At 39.0% G+C, this 24,686-nt stretch overlaps 1 protein-coding gene across 4 annotated transcripts in view; it reads left to right on the top strand.

The window, feature by feature from the left end:
• The window catches only part of DPP10 (dipeptidyl peptidase like 10), a gene marked incomplete at both ends in the record, with an annotated part of 562,818 nt that extends 543,685 nt beyond the window's left edge, over positions 1-19,133 (top strand). For all 4 annotated transcript variants that reach the window (XM_082314702.1, XM_082314701.1, XM_082314700.1 and 1 more), the window contains 7 exons: positions 7,598-7,792; positions 9,384-9,438; positions 14,699-14,798; positions 15,548-15,606; positions 15,695-15,767; positions 17,422-17,495; positions 18,996-19,133. In XM_082314702.1, coding sequence (XP_082170828.1) covers positions 7,598-7,792; positions 9,384-9,438; positions 14,699-14,798; positions 15,548-15,606; positions 15,695-15,767; positions 17,422-17,495; positions 18,996-19,133 — 694 coding nt within the window. The remainder of the gene's footprint in view (positions 1-7,597; positions 7,793-9,383; positions 9,439-14,698; positions 14,799-15,547; positions 15,607-15,694; positions 15,768-17,421; positions 17,496-18,995) is intronic.
• Between the last annotated feature and the right edge of the window lie 5,553 nt (positions 19,134-24,686).

The following is a 24,686-nucleotide window of genomic DNA, read 5'->3' as shown; positions in this document are numbered from 1 at the left end:
AGGAGTTATTTTTAGAAAACCCGATACACTAATGAAAGCATGAAACGGAAAATTTGAAATCTATCCTGGCTCATGTAATGTTGCATGTGTTGTGTCCCTCTCTTTTCTAGAAGAGAAGGAAGTTCTATTTCTTCAGCAGCTTTTTACAGGCTTTAAACTAAGGTTGCCAGCAATCCTTTTTTGAGTTAAAGATGTCCCCAAGTGAGATATAAAACTGAAAACTGTCACTGAAGTTATGGGAGGTTCCCTTGTGGGATGATTATTTGAGCCTAATAAATCCTGCCTGGCTCTTGAGAAAGAACGATTGGAAATCTGTGTGCGTGCAGAGGGTAATTTGTTGACCCACACAACTCCAAATTGACATCTTAAGGTTTATTTCATTATCAGAAGTACTACTTTCAAAAAAAAAAAAAAAAAGTATTCAGGTCCAAGAAGAACACGTAGCTTTTACAGGAAACACTGATTAGTTGTATATATGGTATCATTTCCCAGATATTTGATTTTCCTGAGTCCCAGAGTGGTACTGTTGGGACTGATTGAGAAACACCCTGTTCCTACTGCTAGAAGTGTTAAGAATTGTATCAGTGGCTCATAACAAGCGCTGCCTTTCATATTGTTCAGCTGCACCTACTTTCTTGCTTACATTCTCAGCCATAATACAATTATCATTATATTCCAGCTATTGAAACTTTGAAAAAGAATGCTTACCAATGTCCTTGGTAAGAATGCTGGTTTAATTGTATATCCGTTTTTTGGAAAGGAGATTCTATATAACATTTTGATCCAGGCAGCATACACTTAAATGTATATGAAGAGAAGATATATATCTGGAAAAGTGAAGTATTAGCAGATATGAAGTGGCTTTTGCTTTCCATCTCAGTAGTACTGCAGTTTGACAAGGACTTCAGAAAAAGAGAGGGAGGGAGGGAGGGAGGGAGGGAAGGAAGGTGAGGAAAAGAGAATGTGAGTTTAAACCTGAAATTCACTTAATATGTCTCTGCAGTGCAAATTAAATGCCTAGTTAAGTGCATATAAGCTTTTAAGTGCATATAGGCTTTGTCCCCTAAGCTGGAGGGAACATATGGCATATAAGATGTAACAGGCTCTGACTGGCTGTTTGGCTGCAGTGATTGCTTCAGAGTCACTCCAAGCCTCTGGGGAAGATTCATCTTCCCTGTGTCTTACATTTTGCCAGGGTCTGGTTTGCCTGTGTGGTCTCGTCTCTGTCTGCAGAATTTTTGTACTAGTGGCTGGTTTTGCTGGCTCCGAATAAAGTGTTTTTTGATGGCTGAGGTTCATAATTTTACTGTAAATTTTCATCAGCAGCGACTGCTTCTGTGTGGTGTCAATGTGCTCTCTCTAATCAATAGAGTTGCAATTACGATAGCAGAATTTGGGAATAGATAAAAGGGGAGAAAGTTTGGTATTATTTGGTAATTTTTTTTCAAATCACTGAAAGCTGGTAGCCATTTCAAAGGTGCATGACTATAATAAGGCTCCTGTATCCATGCAAGGATGCCTGCAGATAACTTTGAACTTCCAGCACATGGCACCCAGGTGCCTGAGCATTAAGGCTGAATCCTGGCAGGGAGCCTGGACCAGTGGATTCTGGTCCTGGTGTGAAACCTGGATGTGAACTCAGTACAGCTCCATGTAGACACAAGCTCAACTTAAGGACCAGGCTCTGAATATCCTGTAACCTTCATCATATGGATTTTGTGAAGATTCATCCATTAGCAATTGCAAAGCATTCTGCAACGTTCAAATAGAAAATCATTGTGTTACTATGTTAAAATTTATGTCATCTGTATGGCTGGACTATCTAACAGATAGGTCCCATGCAGAAACCAGTTATGTCAGCTAGCACTATTTTTCTTTCCAGAATTGTGATGCATAGGCCATAAAATGCTAAATAGATTATAACACTCTCCTTTCTTCCATTTGTTCTCCTAAACTACTAATACATTTCACACTCAGTTTCCTTCTGATATAATACATACAGTGTAGCTATAGATTAGAGAGGTGTACAGTAATTGCCTGAAAGAGTGATTATCATCTCTTTTCTATATAATTAAGATCAAAGTTTAAATTTCAGATCCTTGATTTTCTCATTATGGTTCACCTTACTCATTAAAAAAGTTGGAAGATACACTTCTTGGTAACACACAGGAAATGATTAAGTAAAGACTCTGGCATTTAATCTGGATAATAAAATGAGAGGTGATAATCATTCTTTATTTTTTCTTGAACATAATTAACCTCATTCCTTCAAAATCTGTACATAATGTATCTTAAATGTCAGCATTTATTATTTAACGCCATTTAAAATTGTCCAATATGTAAGTAGATATTGTAAAACTGAATCAGTGGAGAGATTCTTCTGATCTTTGAGGAGAAAAAAACCAACAGGTATTGTCCAAAGTAATAGTGAATTGTCACCAAGAGGTTTCTGTTTGTTTGTTTACTTGTTTTCTTATATTTTGGTAATAAACAGAAGCACTTCACCTGTTATTGAAATGATGAAAGTTTTAGGCCTCTGCACAGGCAATCAAACCTGTTTATGCCTCCAGTTAATACACTCTTGGGACTGATAGCAAGGTAAGACAGTAGGGTTGGAAGTGAAGATTTTTTTACAGCTTCGGGTATAACTCATTAAAAGACTAGCAGAAACATAGAGAGGCATAATGCAAATATTGGGAAATATTTGAGATCTGAGCTACGGTAACACATTGCGTATTAATAGTTGTCTTGCGTACCTTTCATTTGTTGGAAAAGATATTGCTCCTTTTTAATGGCAGCTGTTGCAAGTGAAACAATGCTTGGCTACATGGTGGTATAAAAATATGTGGTGGATTCCACTACTTTGATTGCAATATGCTTGCCAGGGGGACATCCCTGAAGGCCTTTTTCTTTGGCCAGTTCTTCCTCTGTAAAACAGCTGCAAAATTTACTTTTTTGGGGATCCCTAAGTCATGTGAATGATTCACTAATTGCTTTGCAAGCCATCCATTTCATGCCTGTATTCATCCTGCCTCTGCCAAGCGTGGCAGTATTTTACTGCTCTATTGCGTTTCTGTTACATCAGAGTATTTGATGGAGAGTCTTCTTTTTTACTCTTTTAGATTTTCTTCCCCACTCTTTGAACTTTGTAATATTTCTTGAGGGCTAGAGGGAGAATTCATTTAGCTTAGGCTAAAAGAGGGATAGACTGGAGGCTCACTCCAGCTGTTTTATTTGCAGTAGTGGTCCTGGTGCTATGGGCAGTGATGAATCTACTCACTACCTTTCTCTTCAGTCTTGTCCCAAAAAACAGTCTTGGGGAATTGTTGAGCTAAGATCCATCCTCTTTCAGCCTCCCCTAGTCCCAGTCCCCCCACAGCAGTACATATCTTACTATGTGAATAAAATGGTCATTTAATCTTTCTTAGGAAAAGACAAGAGGAGATTCAAAACTTCACCTCCTTTTCTGATGACACAGGACGGTGTTACATCTCTTGTTCTCAAAATTGCATTTTCAAAGCCTCAAGGATTTCAGAAAGATATTTTAAGAATAACAATTTTATTTTTTGTACTATGCCATCTACTTCAATCCTGTCTATCACATGATTCTACCCTAGTAATGGAATCACTTCTGGTGATGTGTTTTAATTTGTTTGGCCATATCTGCAGGGAGGAGTTGTAAACACACTATCTGTTGCTAGTTGCAGTCTGTTATATCTAAACAGGTATATGAACAGAGAGAAAACATTTGGGATTTTCTGTCCTCAATGTTTACGGCTATTCAGGTTCCCTGATTTTTGACCAGTAATGATGGGTGTGCTTGAATGCTGATGCTTGTGAAAGAGATGCTCATGAAATCTGAAAATGAAGGAGATTTTTCTATTACACCAGTTTTGCAAAAAGGTCTTCTTTCCCTACTCAGTTTCACCATAAGCAAAAGATGACTTTTATGAGTGATATTTCTTTGCATAGATTTTATCTTCTGAGTTGTAGTCTTTCTCACATATTTGCTATCAAGATACTTTTTCTATATGCTGCATCAAATCCACTGGTCTGCAGAAATAGAAAGAGATGTACTGGAAATTAAGCAGTGATGATAGCAGTTATTTGCCATGTACCTTTTAAAATTGTTTCCCCTGCTGCTTGGTCAGCTCTGTAACTTCTGAAATTCCTATTTAAAATCTTGCCACTTAGTTTTTAAATGGTGCAAAACATGAAACAAATTTTGCTGCAGTCATGGTAGCAGAGTGGCAGAGGAGTATTGCTCAGAGTACAGCAGCAACAGCCTCTCTGGTGACACTGTATTATTCCTTGTAGGCTGTAACTCAAGTCAGGAACAGAGACTTTAGTTTAAGCTTTTGATTATAGAATCTGAAAGAACAGATTCTTCTCTTTTCAGCAATATATGAACTTATGATGAGCTGCCCCTTTTTTCCAGACAGTCTGAGACGTATCTGACTGCCTTGCAAGAAGCATACACTACCCCCACTAAAGATAATATTGGTATATTATTGATGGCTTCTGTCTATTTAAATTGTACCTCAATGGTGAACTTCGGCAGCATGCCCAAGTCGTCAGCAGTTGCGCTGCCACGGTGGACTCATAATCCAAGTGTAGTTGCTCTCAAAGAGACACACTAGGCAGCTCTGAACATTGAAAGTTAGGAGTAAAAATTATAAAAAGGGAAGTGCAAGTGCTGTCACTTACAAGGAAAAAAAATGAATCAGGAAGAATGAGGCATAGTCTTCATTTGAATCATTCTGCTCTGTTTGACTCAGGAGATGATGCTCCTTAAGGAACCCTTGAGGGATGTTGAAGAGCCTATAGCTTTGCGTAGCCCTTTCAGTGCTGGCTTAAATTTTGCTGTGGTGCTTTGGCTAGTCCATGGTTCCCTTATGGCTATCCAGTCAGGTGGGAAGAAGATTTCTGCATTTGTATTACACCCAAGCATAAATGGCACGGGCTTTCTTCCAGGCTTACTAGCGGGGTCAAAAATAATTCTATGAAGAGAGTACCACTGAACAGTAGTTAATTATAATTAGGCTGTAAGTAGTGATGAGCATAAAACAAAAGCAGATCTTTGAGAATGCTGTAATCCCAGGACAAACTTCACAAATCAGGCTGTGCATCTGTTATTGCACTGTAGCAACAAACTTGCTTTGTTACAGAGCCCTCAGGGTGGTGTTGAAAGTTGAATAAAGGATTAATACCTTGCAGAAGCCCCATTTAAAAGGTTAAAAGTGGGGCATAAATGGTGCAGAGAATATATGCTGTCTCTCTGTGGAGGACAGAAGCACACCTCAGACAATCAGTATCATTTTATAGTAGCAGCTGAAGAGAAAAGAGACCTTTTGGTGCTAATGGGAATTTTGACATGTACCTCAATGGAAATAGCTTTAAATGCCTGTCACAGACTACTTATATGGACATTCTTGAAATAAATTAGCCACTGGAAAATTGCTTCTGAAAGCAATACGTCAAACAACCCATCATGCAGGAGTGGAAGATGTATAGCGTTTAAAGTCTTGAGCCTAAAAGTAGTCCAGCTATGCCCTCCAGAGAAGGAGCTTGGGAAAGCATCAGTCAGTTCCCGCCCACTGAGAATCTTGATGAGGTTCTGTCTGTTGCTCCTTTCTTAATACAAGAAATTTTCTGAGGGTATCATCTTCCCTTTAAAACCCTTTTTGGTTTTAAGCACTTTCTGGTATAGAGAAAGGCTTACAAATATAACAGTTCTTCCCCTGTTCCCAAGTGTCTAGATATATAACACACATATATATACACATGCATATATAACATGTATAAAACAAATGCAAACAGTGTATTTGTTTTGTTCTTATATTAGGTGGGAGGGAAGCGGGCTGACTCATGATATTTTCACTTGTGTGGCTTGCATTAAACTGTTGGAAAGATACCTAGCCAGACAATGACATTTCTGACATCTTATCTTATTGTGGAAAGTTGGAAGAACTCAAAAAAAAATTATAACTGATCTGAGGCTGCTACTATTGGAAGTAGTGGTAAAAGCTCTGTGAAAACATCTACGTCCATGTAGAGTGCTTCGGAAAACCTTGCTCTGTACAATAAGCATAAATTGAAATAATTGTTCTGTTCCTGCTCTTATTGTAAATAATAATGATGATATACTTCTGAAACACGTGTTTTCTGCAGAGTTCACTTGACAGCCAGTATTACCAAATTCATTGCTCTGCATTGTTAGCAGTTAGTGTAATCACAACTGAATTGGTTAAGCAAACAAAAAGATGCCCCTCCTTTCTTTTTATAAAGCCAAGTATAAACTTGATGCACAAGATAATGGTGAATCAAGCATAACATATGCTTATATGATGACTGAGTCTATAACCAAGTAATCCTGATTTTAGTGCATGATATAGCAACCACATAGGTAAGTCTGACTGAATTTGAGAACATATTTATTCATCATATGCTTGCTAATTATTAGAGCGATTACCCTGAAGATGGCCTATGTTATCCACAGCCAAAACCAGATATTGAATCAGCACAGCATTGTACATACAAGACAGTAGTTATTGTAGTACATTTTTATCTCTCTTTCCTCCCCCCAGGTTTATATAAGTCTCTTTGGCAAAATAATAATTTCTGTCTTCATCTTTCTTTCACCTTAGACAGGATATTCCCACAGACACTGTCCAATCTAATTTCCATACAGCCAGCACAGACACTTTTACATTTTAATTTGCATTAAACTGGCAGATGCAGCCTGCATAGAAGTATTTTGCATTTTGTACAACTTCATGGTAGCCTGCTCTCTTCTTCCGTGTTTATCTTGGGGAAAAATAATGACAAGCTTCCCTTTTAAAACTGACATTTTATTTTCTTTGGAAGGAAAACAGTATATTTGGCTTCAATGGAAAATGCTTATTGTTCCTCTAGAAACTGCATTCTCCCATTCTATTCCACCTTTTCTGCTGTAAACCACCTTTTTTTTTAGTCATAAAATAAACTTATCACTCCTGCCTGCATCCATTTCTTGCTATGAATTTGAATGGAGAAAATATAATTTTCTCCAATGTGTACTTCAGTCTTCTTTGTACCCTATTTCAAAAAATCCATTCAAGGATACAATAATGCAATTATTTTTGTTTTCTAAGATGACATCCTTCTTAATAGTATTATATATCTTACAAAATCGTAATCAGGGTACTGAATGAATTTTCCTTTTTGTCTGTTTAGTGTAACTTAAAAAATTCTACATGAGCTTTGTCAAAACTGAGCTAACCCTTAGTGATTATGTTATTTTTTTTGTTCACTTTATTAACCTATAAGCAGCACTATGTGCTTTAGTTTTCTGGTTTTTTTCTACAAAGAATATTCAAGTATTGTCAACACTGCAACATAGTGGTTATAAAGTTAAAGAAATTATTTTGCTTACTACTACTGCAGGGATACCAGCACTAGCTAATGTGATGGTATCGATGGAAGTGACAATAATTCAACAGGATTGCATAACCGACTGAACTCTGCCATCTAGGTTAAATAAAATATTGGAGAACGACAAAGTGCATCACATTGTCAATATAGTCTTCGTTTGTGTCTGGTGTGTTGGTATTTGCAGTGATGAAGCTCCAGGCAGCCAGTTGGTTACAGATAAGTTTCACATTGACTGGGACTCAGTGCTTGTCAACTCTGATAATGTCATCGTAGCTCGATTTGATGGCAGAGGGAGCGGATTTCAAGGCCTTAAGATTCTACAGGAGGTCCACCGATGCTTGGGATCAGTGGAAGTGAAGGACCAAATAGCAGCCGTAGAGTACGTATGTGCAAACTTTTCTTCTCTTTTACCCTCCTTCCAACTTGATGATCATGAGCATTTTTAACTCAAACTGCCCAGAATGTTTTCTTTGCCTAGTGAATACTGTTAATGTTTATTTTTAAAGCAGTTGCAAATTTTGAAACAATAATCTTTTCATTACAAATGGCAAATTAAAGGTCAAAGAGGTGTTTGCTTTTTGTGTTGGTGCTTCTCTTTGATAAAGCTGTCCTCCTGTGTGCAATCTAAATATGCCATCTGAGCTAATTTGTGTTTGTCTATATTCCTTAGGAAAATTTCTTGCAGTGCACATGTTAATGCATTTCTGTTACAATATTTTAAGTCTACACAATAAGATGCTGCTCTCATTTCCACCACAGAGTTCTGGAGTAATCAGAGAAAGCAAATGGAGTTATAATGGTGTAAATGAGAGCAAAATGTGGGCAAATGCCTGTTATTTCTCATTTGCATTATCATTCTTAGACTGATAGAAATCCACCAGCTGCAGAAAAAGCCATTTCCCTCTGCAGTAATCCCACATGGTTTTGACAACACTCTTTACTAAGGGTGCACATGTCAAAATGGCTAATATCAAGGTCTGGGTGGACTTTTTCTAGGGATTCTCAAGGAAAAACAGATTTTAAGCCAGATGTTTTTTTTCTTCTTTTGAAAGGGGTTGATACTTCAACCATTGCATGAGTAGGCATCTGTCTTTGGCATGACATACCTGGGCGACAGGGTTCCTACTGTTCACACTGGTCAGGAATGGGCTGTGTTGAGCAGAGCAATTAATCTTGCATACATCCAAGTGACCCTTCCAAAGGGCCGTCAGAAGCAGGCCGTACGCTGTGCTGTGAGATCTGTGCTCTCTGTTGAAATACTGAGATGTTTTAGGCTAAGTTACATCTGGCCTCTTTTTGGATGCAGTGCGTGGGAAAAAGGGGGGGTGCCCTTGGCTGAGAGACGGTGCTGCAGCTGGTTTTGTCTCCTCAAAAGCAGTTGGATTTTGCCCTCAGGTTATTCTGTCTTTTCGGTATAAAATTCACCATTGCTGAGTAATGGCCTTGATGAGAGAATTAATTATTTGGGTAGTTATGTAGACTCAAGAAGTTGCTTTCGTGTTACCTTCCTTTAGCTGTCTAAAAACTAGGCACCTTGTCAAAGCCACTTATTTAAGCTCTGGTCAGTGGAAAATACTGGCATTTCTGGAGGGCGATTCTCCCCAGACTGAGAGAGGTTTCCAGTATGGGTGGGAAGAATGGCTGTTTGAGCGTGTCTTCCTTCTCCCCTCTAACTGAAGGGTAAATGGGCAATTTAGACAAGATGCTCAAATTCAAATACCTAAAGTTAGGTGAGATGAGTCCAACACCAACTGTTTGCCATATAGAGAAGGAATTAGAAAGCAAATCACATTCCCCAGTGCAATAATACTTTTATTGGTGTAGTTTGTTTTTCTACCTGATTCACATGTATGACAATTCCTTACTGTACAGTTATTTTTTTATTATATATTTTATACTAGATTTAACAAGTAAAATTCACCATTTTCCTTTACCAAAGTTAAAAAAAAACATACCTTTTTTTCTTGCAGATCACTATTGAAACAGCCCTTCATTGATCCTAAGAGACTGAGTATATTTGGAAAGGTAATGTGCAAATAGCAGGATGTATCATCATGATTCTTTAAGAAAATACTATCAGTTCATAAACAAATATATTTATCTATTTTCCTAAGACAATTTCAGTTATTAAAAGAGGGAAAAAACCTGCCATAATTTACTGTATGTTCTGTATATTTATTTTTTCAGAGAATGGGTATTTGAGATCAATCAGATCAGTTTTATGGTACTGCAGTATTTGTGTTTCAGAATCTGTAGGAGAAAGAATTTATCTGCTTTCATTAAAAAAATTAATATGGGCATAGATTTTGTGAACGTTTGTTTCTTACACTTTTACATTTGGGCTGCAGTTAAATTGACAACATCCTTCTAATACAACTTTTGTATCTGAATGTTTTATTGACCCTTGAAGTCAGCTGAGTTACAGCCCTATGGTACTGTCAACAACTTCCTTTTTGCGCCATCTGCTAGGAATCTCGCCATCGCTGTTTTGCCAGCTGGCTTCACTGTGTGGCATGTTGTTGCCTCTAGTATGAGATAGAACAAGGCAAAGGCTTAACCTTTAGTAACAAACTAAATAGCATTTTGCCGATGTCTATTAAAAAACAGCAATTAGAAACACCACATAATTGCTGCTTCTTCTATGAACTAGCGTGTGCAACCTTTTTTTTTTTAAAGTGTTTTCTTAAAAGTGAAGATGTTTTTTGCCTTTGACCTCAAAACAACAACAAACCATGATTGAGTACTGAGACAAACCCCACAATCTTCTAAGAGCGGCATGTGTTCCACTGTGAAACCCCTTAGTTCCCATCCCCGCTCTGCTACTGACTTGCTGCATGGCCTCAGGCAAGGCATTTAACCTGTGTGTCTCTGAATGCGAGATGAGAATACTGATATTTACCTCCTGCATGGTAGCATTTTGAGGACTAGTTAATGTTTGTCAAGTGTAGTGAAAATGAAATACTAGTATTAGCATTCCACATGAAAGTGGCCTTCCTGAAAGATTTGAGCTCCTGCCACCCTCCTTGAGCTAAAGAAACTATCATTGCAAGAATATCATAGAATCATAGAATTGTTAAGGTTGGAAAAGACCCTTAAGATCATCAAGTCCAACCGTTAACCTAGCACTGCCAAGTCCACCACTAAACCATGTCCTCAAGCACCACATCTACCCGTCTTTTAAATACCTCCAGGGATGGAGACTCAACCACTTCCCTGGGCAGCCTGTTCCAGTGCCTGACCACCCTTTTGGTGAAGAAGTTTTTGCTAATATCCAACCTAAACTTCCCCTGGCGCAGCTTGAGGCCGTTTCCTCTCGTCCTATCGCTTGTTACTTGGCAGAAGAGACCGACCCCCACCTCGCTACAACCTCCTTTCAGGCAGCTGTAGAGAGCAATAAGGTCTCCCTTCAGCCTCCTCTTCTCCAGGCTATAACAACCCCAGTTCCCTCAGCCGCTCCTCATAAGACTTGTGCTCCAGACCCTTCACCAGCTTCGTTTCCCTTCTTTGGACACGCTCCAGCACCTCCCTGTCCTTCTTGGAGTGAGGGGCCCAAAACTGAACAAAGGACTCAAGGTGTGGCCTCACCAGTGCCAAGTACAGGGGCACTATCACCTCCCTGGTCCTGCTGGCCACACTATTCCTGATACAAGCCAGGATGCCATTGGCCTTCTTGGCCACCTGGGTACACTGCTGGCTCATGTTCAGGCGGCTGTCAACCAACACCCCCAGGTCCTTTTCCGCCAGGCAGCTCTCCAGCCACTCCTCCCCAAGCCTGTAGCGTTGCATGGGGTTGTTGGGACCCAAGTGCAGGACCCGGCACTGAGCCTTGTTGAACCTCATGCCGTTGGCCCTGGCCCATCGATCCAGCCTGTCCAGGTCCCTCTGCAGGGCCTTCCTGCCCTCCAGCAGATCGACACTTCCACCCAACTTGGTGTCATCTGCAAACTTACTGAGGGTGCACTCGATCCCCTCATCCAGATCATCAATGAAGATATTGAAGAGGACCGGCCCCAGTACTGAGCCCTGGGGAACACCACTCGTGACTGGCCGCCAGCTGGATTTGACTCCATTCACCACCACTCTCTGGGCTCGGCCGTCCAGCCAGTTTTTCCACTTATCAGTAGCATCAAAACCAGTATTTGGTTCACAGGGCAGCAGCCAGAGATTTTTCAGCCGAGTATGTATAAGTACGGATGATTCCATCCACTAGGTGATCATGGCACATGTTTCTATTCAGGTTTTAGTGCCTGTTGCCAATGTATATGGAAATACACATGCATATAAGCATCTACACTTCTTTATATCATCTACCCACAAACGTCTGAAAATATTTCTGAAACGAAATCTCTAACCATCTCACTTGTTTCTGACTTCAGACATTCTTTTCATTGCTACTTGAAAATTTCCACTCATCATCTGTAGGAGATTCAGCAGTATCTTGTTTCCTAACAGTGACACGATGAGACAGTTACCGTAGACCATACATGTAAACATGGTTTTATGTATCTGCCAAAGGCTACCCCGAAAATTGTTTTCTTTCATAAAATATTATTGATGATGCTGTTCCTGCATTTATTTTCTGAAAGAAAGATTGAGGAATTAAAAGTGGAAATGTGAGAAAGCAATGAGCAAAAACTGGGAAATTGTATAAGCTTCAATGCTGCTTTGAATTCAGGGAAATTTACCCTTTCCAAGTTAACATCTCAGAGTTGTTTTCTACTGGCAAACAAAAATTCATAAAATTTGAAAGTCAGTTTTAGAATTAGGAAAAAAAAAGTCTATTTAACAGCTTCCTAGGGTTAATTGTATTTCCCTCTACTCTGCTTATTTTAGAGTAAATTAAAAATCTTCTTTAAAACTCATTTCCTTTCTTCTATGTACAGCAATGTGGTAGGAAAATTCTTTTTTTTTTCTTTCTATGCATTAAATTGGGCTTACTGATGGAAATAGAATGTACAGTATGCTTGAAAATAAGATGGCTTTGGAATTGCTTAATGCTGATCCCATAAAGCTGGGCTCATGCACCCTGTCGTGGAGCTCTTTAAGAGGTTTTAGAACTACGCAGAAATAAAATTATTGTCACAATCAGTAATTTAAGCTAGGCACAAGAGTAACAAGACTGTCCAGAAGGGCACAGTGTAGAAAATACCTTCTTCTGACTGCCAAGCAATCTGCCAATGCCACCTTGCTCATCTCTGTGAGGGGTAGAAGGCGAAGTGATGCATGATCCAAGGGCCTTTCTGAACTGCTACACAGCAAATTGTGCTGCCATGTAGTTTGCATTTTTGTCATGAAAGTAGAAAGAGAGCTTGAAAATAAGTTGCAACTTCACAGCCAACCAGCCTCTTGAAAATACAGCAATTCGGTTGTAACCACAGAAATCCAGCGGATGGGTGAGGCACCATATATCCTTGCATCAGAACATATGAACTATTTTCTGCATTGTCATCATGAAGTGCTTCTAAAAATGTGATCTCACGGTGTAATGTTTTTGTCCTGGAAAGTCTGGCTGGAAGCAAGGGCACAAGCACAAAGGAAAGAAATTCCCAGGAGAACTAAACCAAGCTCTTAATGAATACAAGGCATAAATAATAAATAACCTGGCAATAGCTATCCTAGGATTAAAATTGTGCTGTGGAGCTACTGGTAAAGACACAAACAGAATATTAAACAAAATCAAAAGTAGAGACCCAGAGGCGGAGGAAAGTTGCTATTCTCTTAAACTCTTTGAATTATACAAGTTATCGGTGCCCACTCCAAAATTCTTTCTTAGGTGAAATCTACTCCTGCGCGTGGACAGTTCTGGGCAGCTCTTGGCCTCCTGGGCTGGAATTTCTAAGAGAAAGGGATAACTCAGTTCCTCACAGCCCCTTGAAAATCCAGCTGTTATTCTGTGTTTCCTTTAGTGTGTCTGTCCGCATTTACTATAGGTTGATTCCAAAGAACACTCCTCTTGGCTTATTTTTCTTAACTAAGGTTAAAGGATTTTCAAATATTCCCATTCTTCCACAGAAATCATATATTCATTAAATATTTAGACATGAAGAACAGGAGCACGCAGGATTCAAAAAAGTCCATGAGAAAACTCTGTGAGCATTTGACACATAATGTGCTTTTTTTGGGTTGGCTGGTGTTTTACATTTTTCTTTTCCCTGTGATCGGATAATTTCTTCTTCCTGAAGTGTGTTGTGCCAAACACAAAACAATAACAACAAAAAAATACCTGCAAAAATCAATTTTCCAGCACTGATGAAGGGAAAACAAAGATGGCAAATAGAGAAGTTTGAAGAGCCCATAATATATGAGAAAATCATTGATCCCAGACTCCACGATTCAGAATTTCATTTTCTGTGGGTCTAGAATGATTATAGGTGTACAGATATGGATTGCCAGTGTCATTCCAAAGAAATCTGTGGTCTCGAGTTAAAGCTTACATGTTTTCATGCAAAGCGAAGCTTTCATGACTCTCTTTTGTGTCACAACTCTTCCCAGGGGGGCGTATTATAGACTTTGCAGAGGAAATGATGAAGAGATGTGCCATAAGGACAGCTGCCCCCCTTCTGCCCCATCTCTCCCAGCTTCTTCATGCCGTCTGCGCTCCCTGCTTTGTAACACAGCTGCCTGATGGGTGCTCTTGTGGCCAGAAAGTGCATCCAGAGATTAGCATAATATTAAGCAATGTTTATTTCTGCAAAACAGTGCAGGATCTGTACCCCTCTGTGGGATATTTGACAATGCTGTAGCAGAAACCTCTTTAATAGCAATAGGATTCAGTCGGTGAAGGTTTAAGTGTCAGGGGGAGGACATACTGCAGTCAGTTCACAGGTTTCCCCCATACCCATACTGTCTGTCCTGTCAGCAAAATGCTCAGTGTATCCTGGTAATTAGCAAACATCTACATTAAATACATTAAAAACTGAGTGCAAATCTTCCTGTCTAGGCTGTGTTCCCAAAAGATGTACCTTTGGTTTTTGTTTTGTTTTCTTTTTTTTCTGTAATTTTCAAATCTTTTACTAACTATAGGCTAGTCTGCCATGATGGATTTATGGAGCTTAAACTGAAGTATACTCATTATTATTAATTGCATGGTTTAAAGATCACGGCCAGGCCATATGAGATCTTTATTCACTCTTAACTGTAGATTTGCATTTCCTTTAAAAGCAATTCTTGAAGATATAAAAATATACTGTAAAATGATACCATAGATTAGCACAATAGCCCTTAACTTTATTGTTGGTAAAAAGAAATGAATAAACAAAAATCTCAGTATCATTTCCATCGTTAGGGATATGGTGGCTACATTACATCAATGATCCTGAAATCCAGTGAACGGCTCTTCAAGTGCGGAGCTGTGGTGGCACCAATTACAGATATGAAGTTGTATGGTGAGTATTCCCTGCCCGACACCTGTGTGATAGTATATTGAAAATATCTTTTACTCATGGAGCTACTATTCATTTTAACTAGGGATAGATAATGTAGCAACATCAACTAGATTTCACCTCACTGTCTCATTCTCTCCTTTAAATGAAAGGGCACCTAACACTGGGACAGTTTACCAAAACATGCAACAGATACAATATTATTAACACCACTGATTTTTGCAAAGGAGTTGTGTTTCCCATTTCCCACTGAAATTCAGTCAGGTACCTCGTTTCCTAAGAATCCTTTAGGTGTATCAGCCTGAATCAAGATTGACAACAGGAATGAATCTTTTGAGGTTAGTGGATTCCTTACGATGTCAACCATGTCGTCATTCAGTCACAGGATATTTGGTTCTGTATGTGAAGTTTTGGGCACAGGCTATGGACTGTGGACTGTGATACACAGGAAATCAGGCCAGATTACTTTAATGGTCTGTTAGTCTTTTCTTTGGTTTTTGGTCTTTTGTTTTGGGTTTGGGTTTTTTGGGGGGAGGGGTGGTTGTTGTTGTTGTTTGCGTTTGGATTTTTTTTTTAACCGTTTAAAAACGGTTTAAATGGTACATTTAACCGGTACATTTTGGTGTTAAATTAACATCTCTTTGTTGACTTTATGGCTTAAATAGCTTCTCCTGACTCTAGGTCAGAACTGATGAGTTTTAAAATAGAAGTAATTTTGATGAATTCACAAGTTTTTGTTTTTACTTTGACAGCATCAGCTTTTTCAGAAAGATACCTTGGTATTCCATCAAAAGAGGAAAATACCTATCAGGTAAGTTAGCATAAACAATTAACTTAAAATGACCGTATTACTCTTAAAATGCAATTCAGTTACACCTTTGTGTGTGTTTGTTTACTAGGCATCCAGTGTATTACACAATCTTCATGGTTTAAAAGAAGCGAATTTGCTAATAGTTCATGGGACAGCTGACAGTAAGTATTTACAGATACAATTACATTTGGAGTCAGAGGTTTTAATAGGCAGGCATTCAAAGACTGATTAGGCACACACCTAGCAAGTACATTTTTAGTTTCGTTATCCCTCCGATAGGATTTTTTATTTTATTTCAATTGTCACTTCTAACTCTAAACTGATGGCACTTTTCTTTGCTGAATATTTGTACCTTTTAGGTGCTGTATGTTCTAATTTTTTAAACCTTGTGGACCACCGTCTTGCTAGTGAAAGGTATTATATGAATTATTAATAGAACAACATACATTTTTAATGGTATTTTAAATTCATAGAGATTCTGCAATTGAAGAAAGAATTATCAGTACAGTTGGTGAAGTACAGCACCAAATGGGGTGTTAAACCTTTCAGTTAATTAATTAGAAGGTAGCGCCAAAGCATCTGAAGCTGAAGCTATAGGGAACCTTTTAATGGCACCAATACTTTTAGCAGTAGTTTAAGACAGAGAATGAGTAAAACAGAGTAAGTTCTAGCACTTTAAATGGAATCATGAGATGTGTCAATCAAGAGATAATTTGTAAGTAGAGATTTAAATTTAACTGCAGTATATTTTTCTAAACTTTCTTAACTGACATAGGTTTAAAGAACAAGTTTCGATGCAGGCACAAATTACAGTGCTGCAACAAGCTCCTCTGTACAGATTCACATGAATACTTCTTTCCCTGGCATTTTCCTGGTGAATGTGGGATAACACAAGGTTTCTCACCCCTCAGTCTGGAGGGATAAGTACCTTGCACTGACAAGGGCTGAGGTGAGAGTGCCCACACGCACAGTTGGCACAGTGAGGATGGGACCCGCCAGCCTGTCACCCTAGTGTAACTTGTCACAGCCATGTTATGGATCCCAAGTGCAATCAGAGGGGTGCAAACACTGTCCAGTGTTTCCTCCCAGAGCAGAGGGAGAGAGACAGAGGAGATATACTGGGTGACTGAGCAGGCGTGAGGGTCTCGGACTTTGCTGATTGTAAAAGGCAGCAGCAATTTCTACCCCACTGAACTCGGCGCTAGAGGGAATTGGGACTCTGATAGATGTCTGAGCAATACAGTGTATTCAAGGCTAGGACTCTGATTGCCTGCTGCCCTTGCTTAATATCACATCTAGTGACACTGCCCAGCCCACTTGCAGCCTAAGCTCTGCAGGGTTAGGACATGGTAATAAAGTTGCCTGTTTTTACCACACGAAGATTAAGTTACTGATATGTTGCAGAAAGTCCATTACCTAAAGAAGCGTGGGCTGTAATAACCCTGTGCAAGCAGTAGAAAATCCAATGTGCTTTCCTTTAGCACAATTATAAACTGTCATGATGGCCAAACAGAATGGTTTTACACACCTCTAAACTATCGCAGTGTGTGTAAATCAAGGGTAGAGAGAGGAGTCTGCGTGGAGTGCCTGGAAAGCATGGTTTCCCTTGGGGCTTCCAGCTCCTGCTCCAAAACCTCTGCTGTTACACCCTGCATCGCTGTTGCTGGTGGGGCTGTGTGCTTCTGACCAGAAAGATAGCTTTGGATCCGGTAATTACAGAGGCTGGAAATGCTTTCAGTCAAAGCTGTTTAACAGATAAGTATTTCATATTAGCGCAGCATTTTCTAATAATATCCAAATGTTGTTGTCTTGCAGCTAAAGTCCACTTCCAGCATTCAGCAGAACTAATTAAACATCTAATAAAAGCTGGAGTTAATTACACTATGCAGGTATGTGCAGCTGTGACATTTCCATTTAACTTCATATTGCTATTTCTTCCCTGAGAAGGACCCTCCCTACCACAACGCACCAGTATTACCTCAGTTTGCAGTTAGAACTCTGTTTAATCCCATTTTGCTTACTGTTAGTATGGATGTCAAGAACTGCATCTCCTTGTCGTTCTTCTGGGCTCTTTCTCCTCTCTCTTATCTTTCTTTTTTCCACCTGTTTATCCTACAACACTATACAAAGTGCTTTAGAGTCCATATGCACTCTTTGTGATACGGAGATATCACTTCTTTAGTCCCTTTTTACCTAAAAAAGTATCGGGTCACATAAAGCTAATTTCCCCTTATTTTTGACATTTTAATTTATTAAAAGGCAGCTAAAAGGCGAGCGTGCTGTTCCCTCTCTCCATAGCTATACGGAGGGTGAGGGTGCTGTGAAGGGCAGGCTGGGGAGAGCAGGTCAGGGCGTGCTGCTGACGTACAGACTTGCACGGGACCTACCACAGAGTGGATGTTGCTGGCTGAGGGTCCTGATTGCATTAAACCTTCTTGAATATCTTAGACGATGTGGTTTTGGGTCACTCCTCCAAATCTCTCTGATGTTACACATTGCAGACCTCAACCTTACTGAACCTTATGTGAACCTGTAGCTTCCACTGAAGCGTGTGAGCTCACGTCAGGGAGGAGGTGGTAACAAGGGGGTTAGCATCACTTATGAAGGGAAAAGCACTTTATGTGTGAAATCTGAGTGGGGTAGGGCCTGTTCCAGCTGTCCCTGTGATTTCAGCTGAGGTGATGTGAAGGCCTGTGGAGAGGAGGAAGCAGGAATGACAGAGGTCTCTCAGAAAAGCCCCGTTGAACCATTCTATGCAACTTTGTGATAACCTGAGTTTGAGGAAGCAGCTGAAGCTTTTTGCCTCAGGCCACAGCAAGTCTCTTGTCCTAAACCCTGTGGCCTGGATTTCTTCATTCAGCCTGCAAATTTTTGTTCAGCCTCACTTGGAGAAATTTCCAGTGGAATTTGAATGGAGATAAAAATGCCCACATCCACCCTAGGAGAGAGAGATGATGGGCTTTAGATAAGATAGGAAGATAGTTAAAAATATGAATAAAAAGGTTTTTTGCTGAACACTTAGAAGCTGAGATGTTGAGAGGTCCCTAAAAGCATGAGGTAATTAATCCTCATTGACGTTAATGGGATTTGGATGCCTAGACACTATTGAAAATGCCAGCTAAGTAAACTGTTGTAAGCACAATGACTGAGAATATAAATTTTTTTTCACTTCTGCAGATCCCACTGCAGTGGTTGTTTTATGTAAGTTCAAATTCCAAGAGAATGAGCTTTACTTTGAGTTTTATTAGCTTTCCTTGATGCCATAAAACTAATGTTATCATCCTGTTGTCATCTAAAACATTTTGAAGATCAGAGAAAGAAAATTAGAGCCCTAAATATTTGAAAAGCCTTTAAAAAACTATTTACTTTTTTCCTTTCTCCTCTGCTAGATCTACCCGGATGAAGGTCATAACATTGCTTCTGAGAAAAGCAAATATCACCTTTACAGCACAATCCTTGGGTTTTTTAGTGCTTGTTTAAAGGAGGAGACACCAATTTTACCACAGGAACCTGAAGAGGATGAATAAGGAAGCCTATTTGTGTTGTACTGAAGGGGACTTACTTTGCGGCTCAATAAAACCTTAAATAAAAGTGACTGTAAGATTGCAGATTCTGCAGAAGCTCAAGGGCAGCTAAAGGATATCACAGTGGAACAGCACATTTACAGACAATGAGCTAATAAACTGGAATTCGACTACAAAGTCCAAACATATTACCAAGGGACAAAACCTTTACATTTGTGGAAGGTCAACAGTTGGTTACAGTTTCCTGGAAGAACTTAGTTTTGCATAAGTGTAGGGTTAGTGCATGTTTGTTATGTTAAGCCTCACTGTTGGTTCTGTAAGTGGTTGCTCGTTTTTTAATTTAAATGCACATCTTTATTCATCTTTGCATAATGCACAACCTATCATAAGTATTATGGCCACTAATCTTTTAAAAGGTGAGCTGCAATCTAACACTTTACTGTAATGTTACAATAAGTGCAATTCTTTCGCTGTCTATTACACATAAGAAACCACAGAGATAATAAAGGGCACGATATTTTCTCTAGTTTCTGCTCAAAGGGGATATATTGTCTAGTGCATCATACAACATTGATATTGAAAATGAGTTTTGTTCCCAATTTCAGCATTTACTATTATTACTGTACCTACTAGTAACCAATAAGGGACTTTTTGGTAGTGTACTCTTGGTCTATATGTATATACCCAGGACTCCCTAAGCAGAAAATCTTTCTGAGCTTGAAGAATTTTTTTCAAGAAGTAATTAATAGCTGTATTTAAAACAATATCTGCAATTGAAATCTTTCCCCAGTCCAAAATGTATCTATTGTTTCCTTAAAATATGTTTGAGTTCTGTTTTGGTATTGTTTATAGTAGTTAATAGTTTGCTGGTTACACTCTAATTTTAGAATATGCTACTTTGTCACATGTAAATTAGATACATAAATATTAAATTATAGTTTCAGATAAAGAAAATTTATTAACAATGTATAATGCCACTGAGTAATACTTTACTCCTCAAATGAAGACATATTTTGTATAGTGCATCTTCCTTTTCTTCCATCTGGTCTCAGACGTAATTCTAATGTTCATCAAGGTGGCCAGGTAGCTGGAACACGCCATTAGTTTTTATTCCAGGGCTGCTCATTAAGTCTCTTGCAACAGGATTTAGCTTCAACAGCATCACAAAGAAATGAAATGTTTTTCATTCAAGGCAAAGGAAGCTCCTGACAAGTTAAATTTTATTATTTATTCAGAGGGCGAGCCCCTCATACATCCATTTATTTGCCAAGGTGAATTACAGCAATAGGAATTGAAACTATGAAATAAACAAGGCAGCCAGTTTGGGTTTGCAGAATATTAACTCTGATCACTGAAATCAAGTACAATGTTGACTTAATTTGAGGTGTCTTCCTGAAGGTGTGTGGAAACCCTTGACAGATGCTGTGCCACTTATATGAGAATAGCTGTAGGTTTTTTTCTTTCTGGACATATTCCAGATACTTTCCTACCCAATTAAGGTTTCATTTCTTGAAAGATGAGAAAGAAAGTAATTTTTTGAAGGTAACTATACTATTTAAGATGCAAAGGTCTGCATATTTTATGAAGAATGGGAATTGTTTTAGTGTAATCAAAAAATCACCTGAAGCTTTTTTCTCATTACTTTCTTCTGGAATACTTTCTTTCACATTTAGCACTTTTTTATGATTCAAATAATTAATCTGTTTGAAAGGTGTGGCTTTATGGAACACTGGAAAGTCTCTGTCTTTTAATGTTTAGTATTTATCTTGTTTTATTAGCAATGTTTAACTATTTTTCAATTAGTTTAATACAATTTTAATGTGCGATGATATCTTGTTTGGGTCCCAGTGTCACCACAAAGCATGGCTTTGCTTTGTGGTATTTATAGTACATATGGAGTACATATGTATAGTATAGGTACGGTATATATGTATGGAGGCTACTATGTGCACTACAATAAGACCATACAAAACAACAAAAAAAGTAAGAGTAGAATTCAAACAAGGTTTTGCAAATCCTGTTTTCTATAGAGGAGCAACATTTTAAAGTATTCTATTGGCTGGGACTTCTAGATTGTGATTTTATAAATTACACCCATTACTTAATAAAAGCTCACCTGACAATATTGATGCTTTTTCTAACCAAACATGGTAAATGAGGTCCTAATCCAGTTGAATTCAATCAGGCGTTTTTCCCAGTTTGAGCCAAATGCACACGAAGAAGCCACAGGCTGCACACATTGGGCATACTGCATGGACTCGGCGTGCAGAGGCTACGTGAAAAGGCTAATTCTTCTCAATATGCACTGGCTGTTTCTCTGTGAGACAGCCACTATGTGCTCATATTTACGACGTTTCATGTATTTAGCCTTTAGTTACCTGCAAAAGAAAACAAACAAGGCTTGTGTCTCAGCAACAGCATTATGCATGTGCTCAAGAAATATGTTATCCCAGGTCTGTGGAACCCATACCCTGTGTCCTTTCCCCGTAGCTCTCTGTTTCAGGCCCCCGTTCTCTACTTTTTCTACCCCAGCATCTCACCTCCAATTTTGATCAATTTACCTGAATGTGAAGGTGGCATGTGGACATATCTTCTGTAAGAATGCTTTTGCCAGGACTAGTATGTTTAAAAAGTGTGCTATCTGTAATGTGGGCTATCTGTGTGGAAATGTGGTATGCTTTTAATGGTTTTAATATTTCTCACACTGTCCTACAAATACAGGTATTTTTGTATACATGTATATATGAGGGTGAGCATCAGACCCAGATTAATTGGTTTTACTGAAATTTTTATGTGAGTTAATTTCAGATATTGCAAAAGTATTTGCAGATGCAGCCTCTGATTCTAGTTAGACTAAAGAGTTTGGTGCAAGGGGTATCTCTACTCTTGCTAACCTGTTCATATGGGAATATTTCTTCCACTTACAGAACAACTGAATATGGTTGTCTATCAGATTCCTATATACATAACTAATGGCAATCACTCGTCAATTAGTCTATGTGATCTGTAGCATTGATCAAGAATTAGTACACATTGCACAGAAATGGCATGAAAAGCATAGATTTTTCGTAGCTTGTCCATTGTTAAGCACTGTGATGGCATTTTAGGTCTGAAAAAATTACTGTTTGATTCAGCTGTCCTTAAAATACGACACTTGCTAGATTAGACCTATTAATTTATGGAAAGTTAGGGAATCAACGTATCCATTTACTGCTTGCTAGAGCTTATCTCTGCCGCCTTTATTTCCTCTCTCCTTTTTCTGCTATTAGGACTTGCAAAATCTATGAAATCTGTAGGTCATATTGAAATTTCAATTATATTACAAAATCGGGAGTAACTGCATGTCAATTGGAATATTTTTTCCAGATTGTTGCATACAAAGAAAGGCTGATTATTTTTAAATTCATTTTTTTAATCTTTTTGCAGTGAGGACAGAATTATTTATGACCTGGTTTGATCAACGTCTGCTATGATTTGCTATAACCAACTGCTCATTGTCGCAATGTTTTTGGCATATGTAGATCTACCCGTGTCTGAAAATGAAGATGATTGCCTCTGTTCTCTCAGCTCTGGCACTTGTTTTGATTATGGAGTCAGTTAGGTTCATTTAGTTGAGAAATTGTGCCTTTTAAGACAGAAGAGCTTGTGTTTGATCTGAAGCCAAAGATTCTCCATGGAAACTTGGGAGTGTTGAGTGTTGGCTCCTTAATAAAATGCAGAGGATACAAGGTGTAACCTAGTATCCCTCCTTGCAGGTTTATTAGATGTTACTGAAGAAACTGAAGCAAGAGGAAGACTGGCCCAAAGAGACTGAATACCAGTTTCTTTTGCACAGCCTAAAAACACATAGGCAAGGTGCAGTGGTCCTAGCATTTTATATTCACTTCAAGTAACTCCTGCTGTCAAGTCGGTTGCCTCTGGGGAAGGAAGAACCTCACTGGTATTGATTACTGGTGCATCTTCTTCAAAACATTTTTCAGTGCCGTTAAGATCACTCCTCCTTTCCTTTGAATGATTTCAAGAGTGCTTCAGAGAATGGGGAGCTCAAGGGATGTGGCTAAGGAGAGTCACAACTTCCAAGGTGCCTGGAGCTTTGAAAAGAAAAAAAAAAAGGATTTAGTCAAACTTCTATCTGTTGCATTTCATATATGAAAGTCGAGGAGGAGCCTGGCTTCAAGGAGGTAGGTGGATGACAAGTCTTGGTGATTCACTCACCAGGAGGTAACACAACATGTTACCTACAAACCTAGTACCAACATTTTGAAGTGGTAAGTAAAATAAATGCCTGTTTTCTGATGCCTGAAAATTACAGTGCTGTTAGATTAAGTGGATTGGGTCTTTGGATAGAATTAAGGAAATTAAACCACCTGAGTGTATGCAAAGTTTCCATTAAACTTGGGACTAGGCTTCTTGCCTCTATAATTAGTTTAGAAATCCAATATCCTACCTTTACAGAAGTCTAACTGAACAACAACAAAATTGATTTAATAATGGCTGTACCCCATGAGGACACAAATGATATGTACAATTTTTTTTAATTAAAATATCCCATAAAGTGCTAACAGCCCATTTTCAGATTTCATGACCAAAGAAAAAAAGAAAAAACTAAAAAAGCTGATTGATAAAACCAGCAGAGGCAATATAATTGGTAGGAGGATACTCGGGAAATATTTCCCTAGGGAAAGTGATTAGAAAAATGTTTCCTACTGAAGTGTATTTTGTGTCGTAAGTGAGCGCAGAGTACAGCTGTCGGGTGTGCTTCTAAGAGACTTTAGGTGTTGACATACAGCTGATGTCCAGACGGCTCAGGCAGGGAGCAGCCACCATGGGAGGTGGCCCCGTCCTCCACCCAGTGCAGAGCCTTTGCAGCTTTCTGTAGAGGAGGATCATAGTCTGTGAGTTAAGTCTGCCGCAGTCCCTTCTGGATCCAGCAGGGATCCAGAACAGTGGAACAGGAACGCAATTGATAGGCGCATAAAATTGTTACATCAGGAATAAGAAAAATATTCATTAAAAATGACTGAGCAGTGTGGTCGTCTTGCTGTTCTCCAGTTAGTCAAGAGGTGAGGGTGGGGAGCTTGGGCAGGGCAGTCGGTGATTGACTCAAACGCACTCCAGCTGAGAGACCAGCTGGCAGAGATCACAGCTCCGGCAGTGTCTGTAAATGCTCTAACACCACTGTGAAGAAAAGGAAAGGGGTTATATGCATGGACAGAATTGTTTTGTCTCTGTTAATGTTGTGAAAGAGTTGCTTTAATAAAATGGGCAGATCCTTCCAAAATCTTCACAAAGAGCAGAACGAGCCTGAAGAAGCAGCCTGATTTGTTCTAGCAGTGGCACCTGTCAGCCTTTTCCTGGTATATGCATTTGACAGATAAAATAATGTGTAGGATCCATTCTTGAGAAGGTTTTCAGCACCATTAGGAGAGAGGTAAGAAAGAAGAGTGTTGTGAGCAGACAAGCAAAGAGACGTTTTAGTGCAATATGTTGCGCTATTCAGAGCTTTCGCTCTGGAATAAAGTGGTGTAGTGTGTACCACAAAAACCGGTAACCTTA

The sequence above is a fragment of the Platalea leucorodia genome (genome assembly GCF_965183815.1).
Source record: "Platalea leucorodia genome assembly, chromosome: 5".
NCBI lineage: Eukaryota > Metazoa > Chordata > Aves > Pelecaniformes > Threskiornithidae > Platalea > Platalea leucorodia.
The sequence above is the reverse complement of the archived record's forward strand: the minus strand, read 5'-3'. Positions and strand labels throughout refer to the sequence as shown.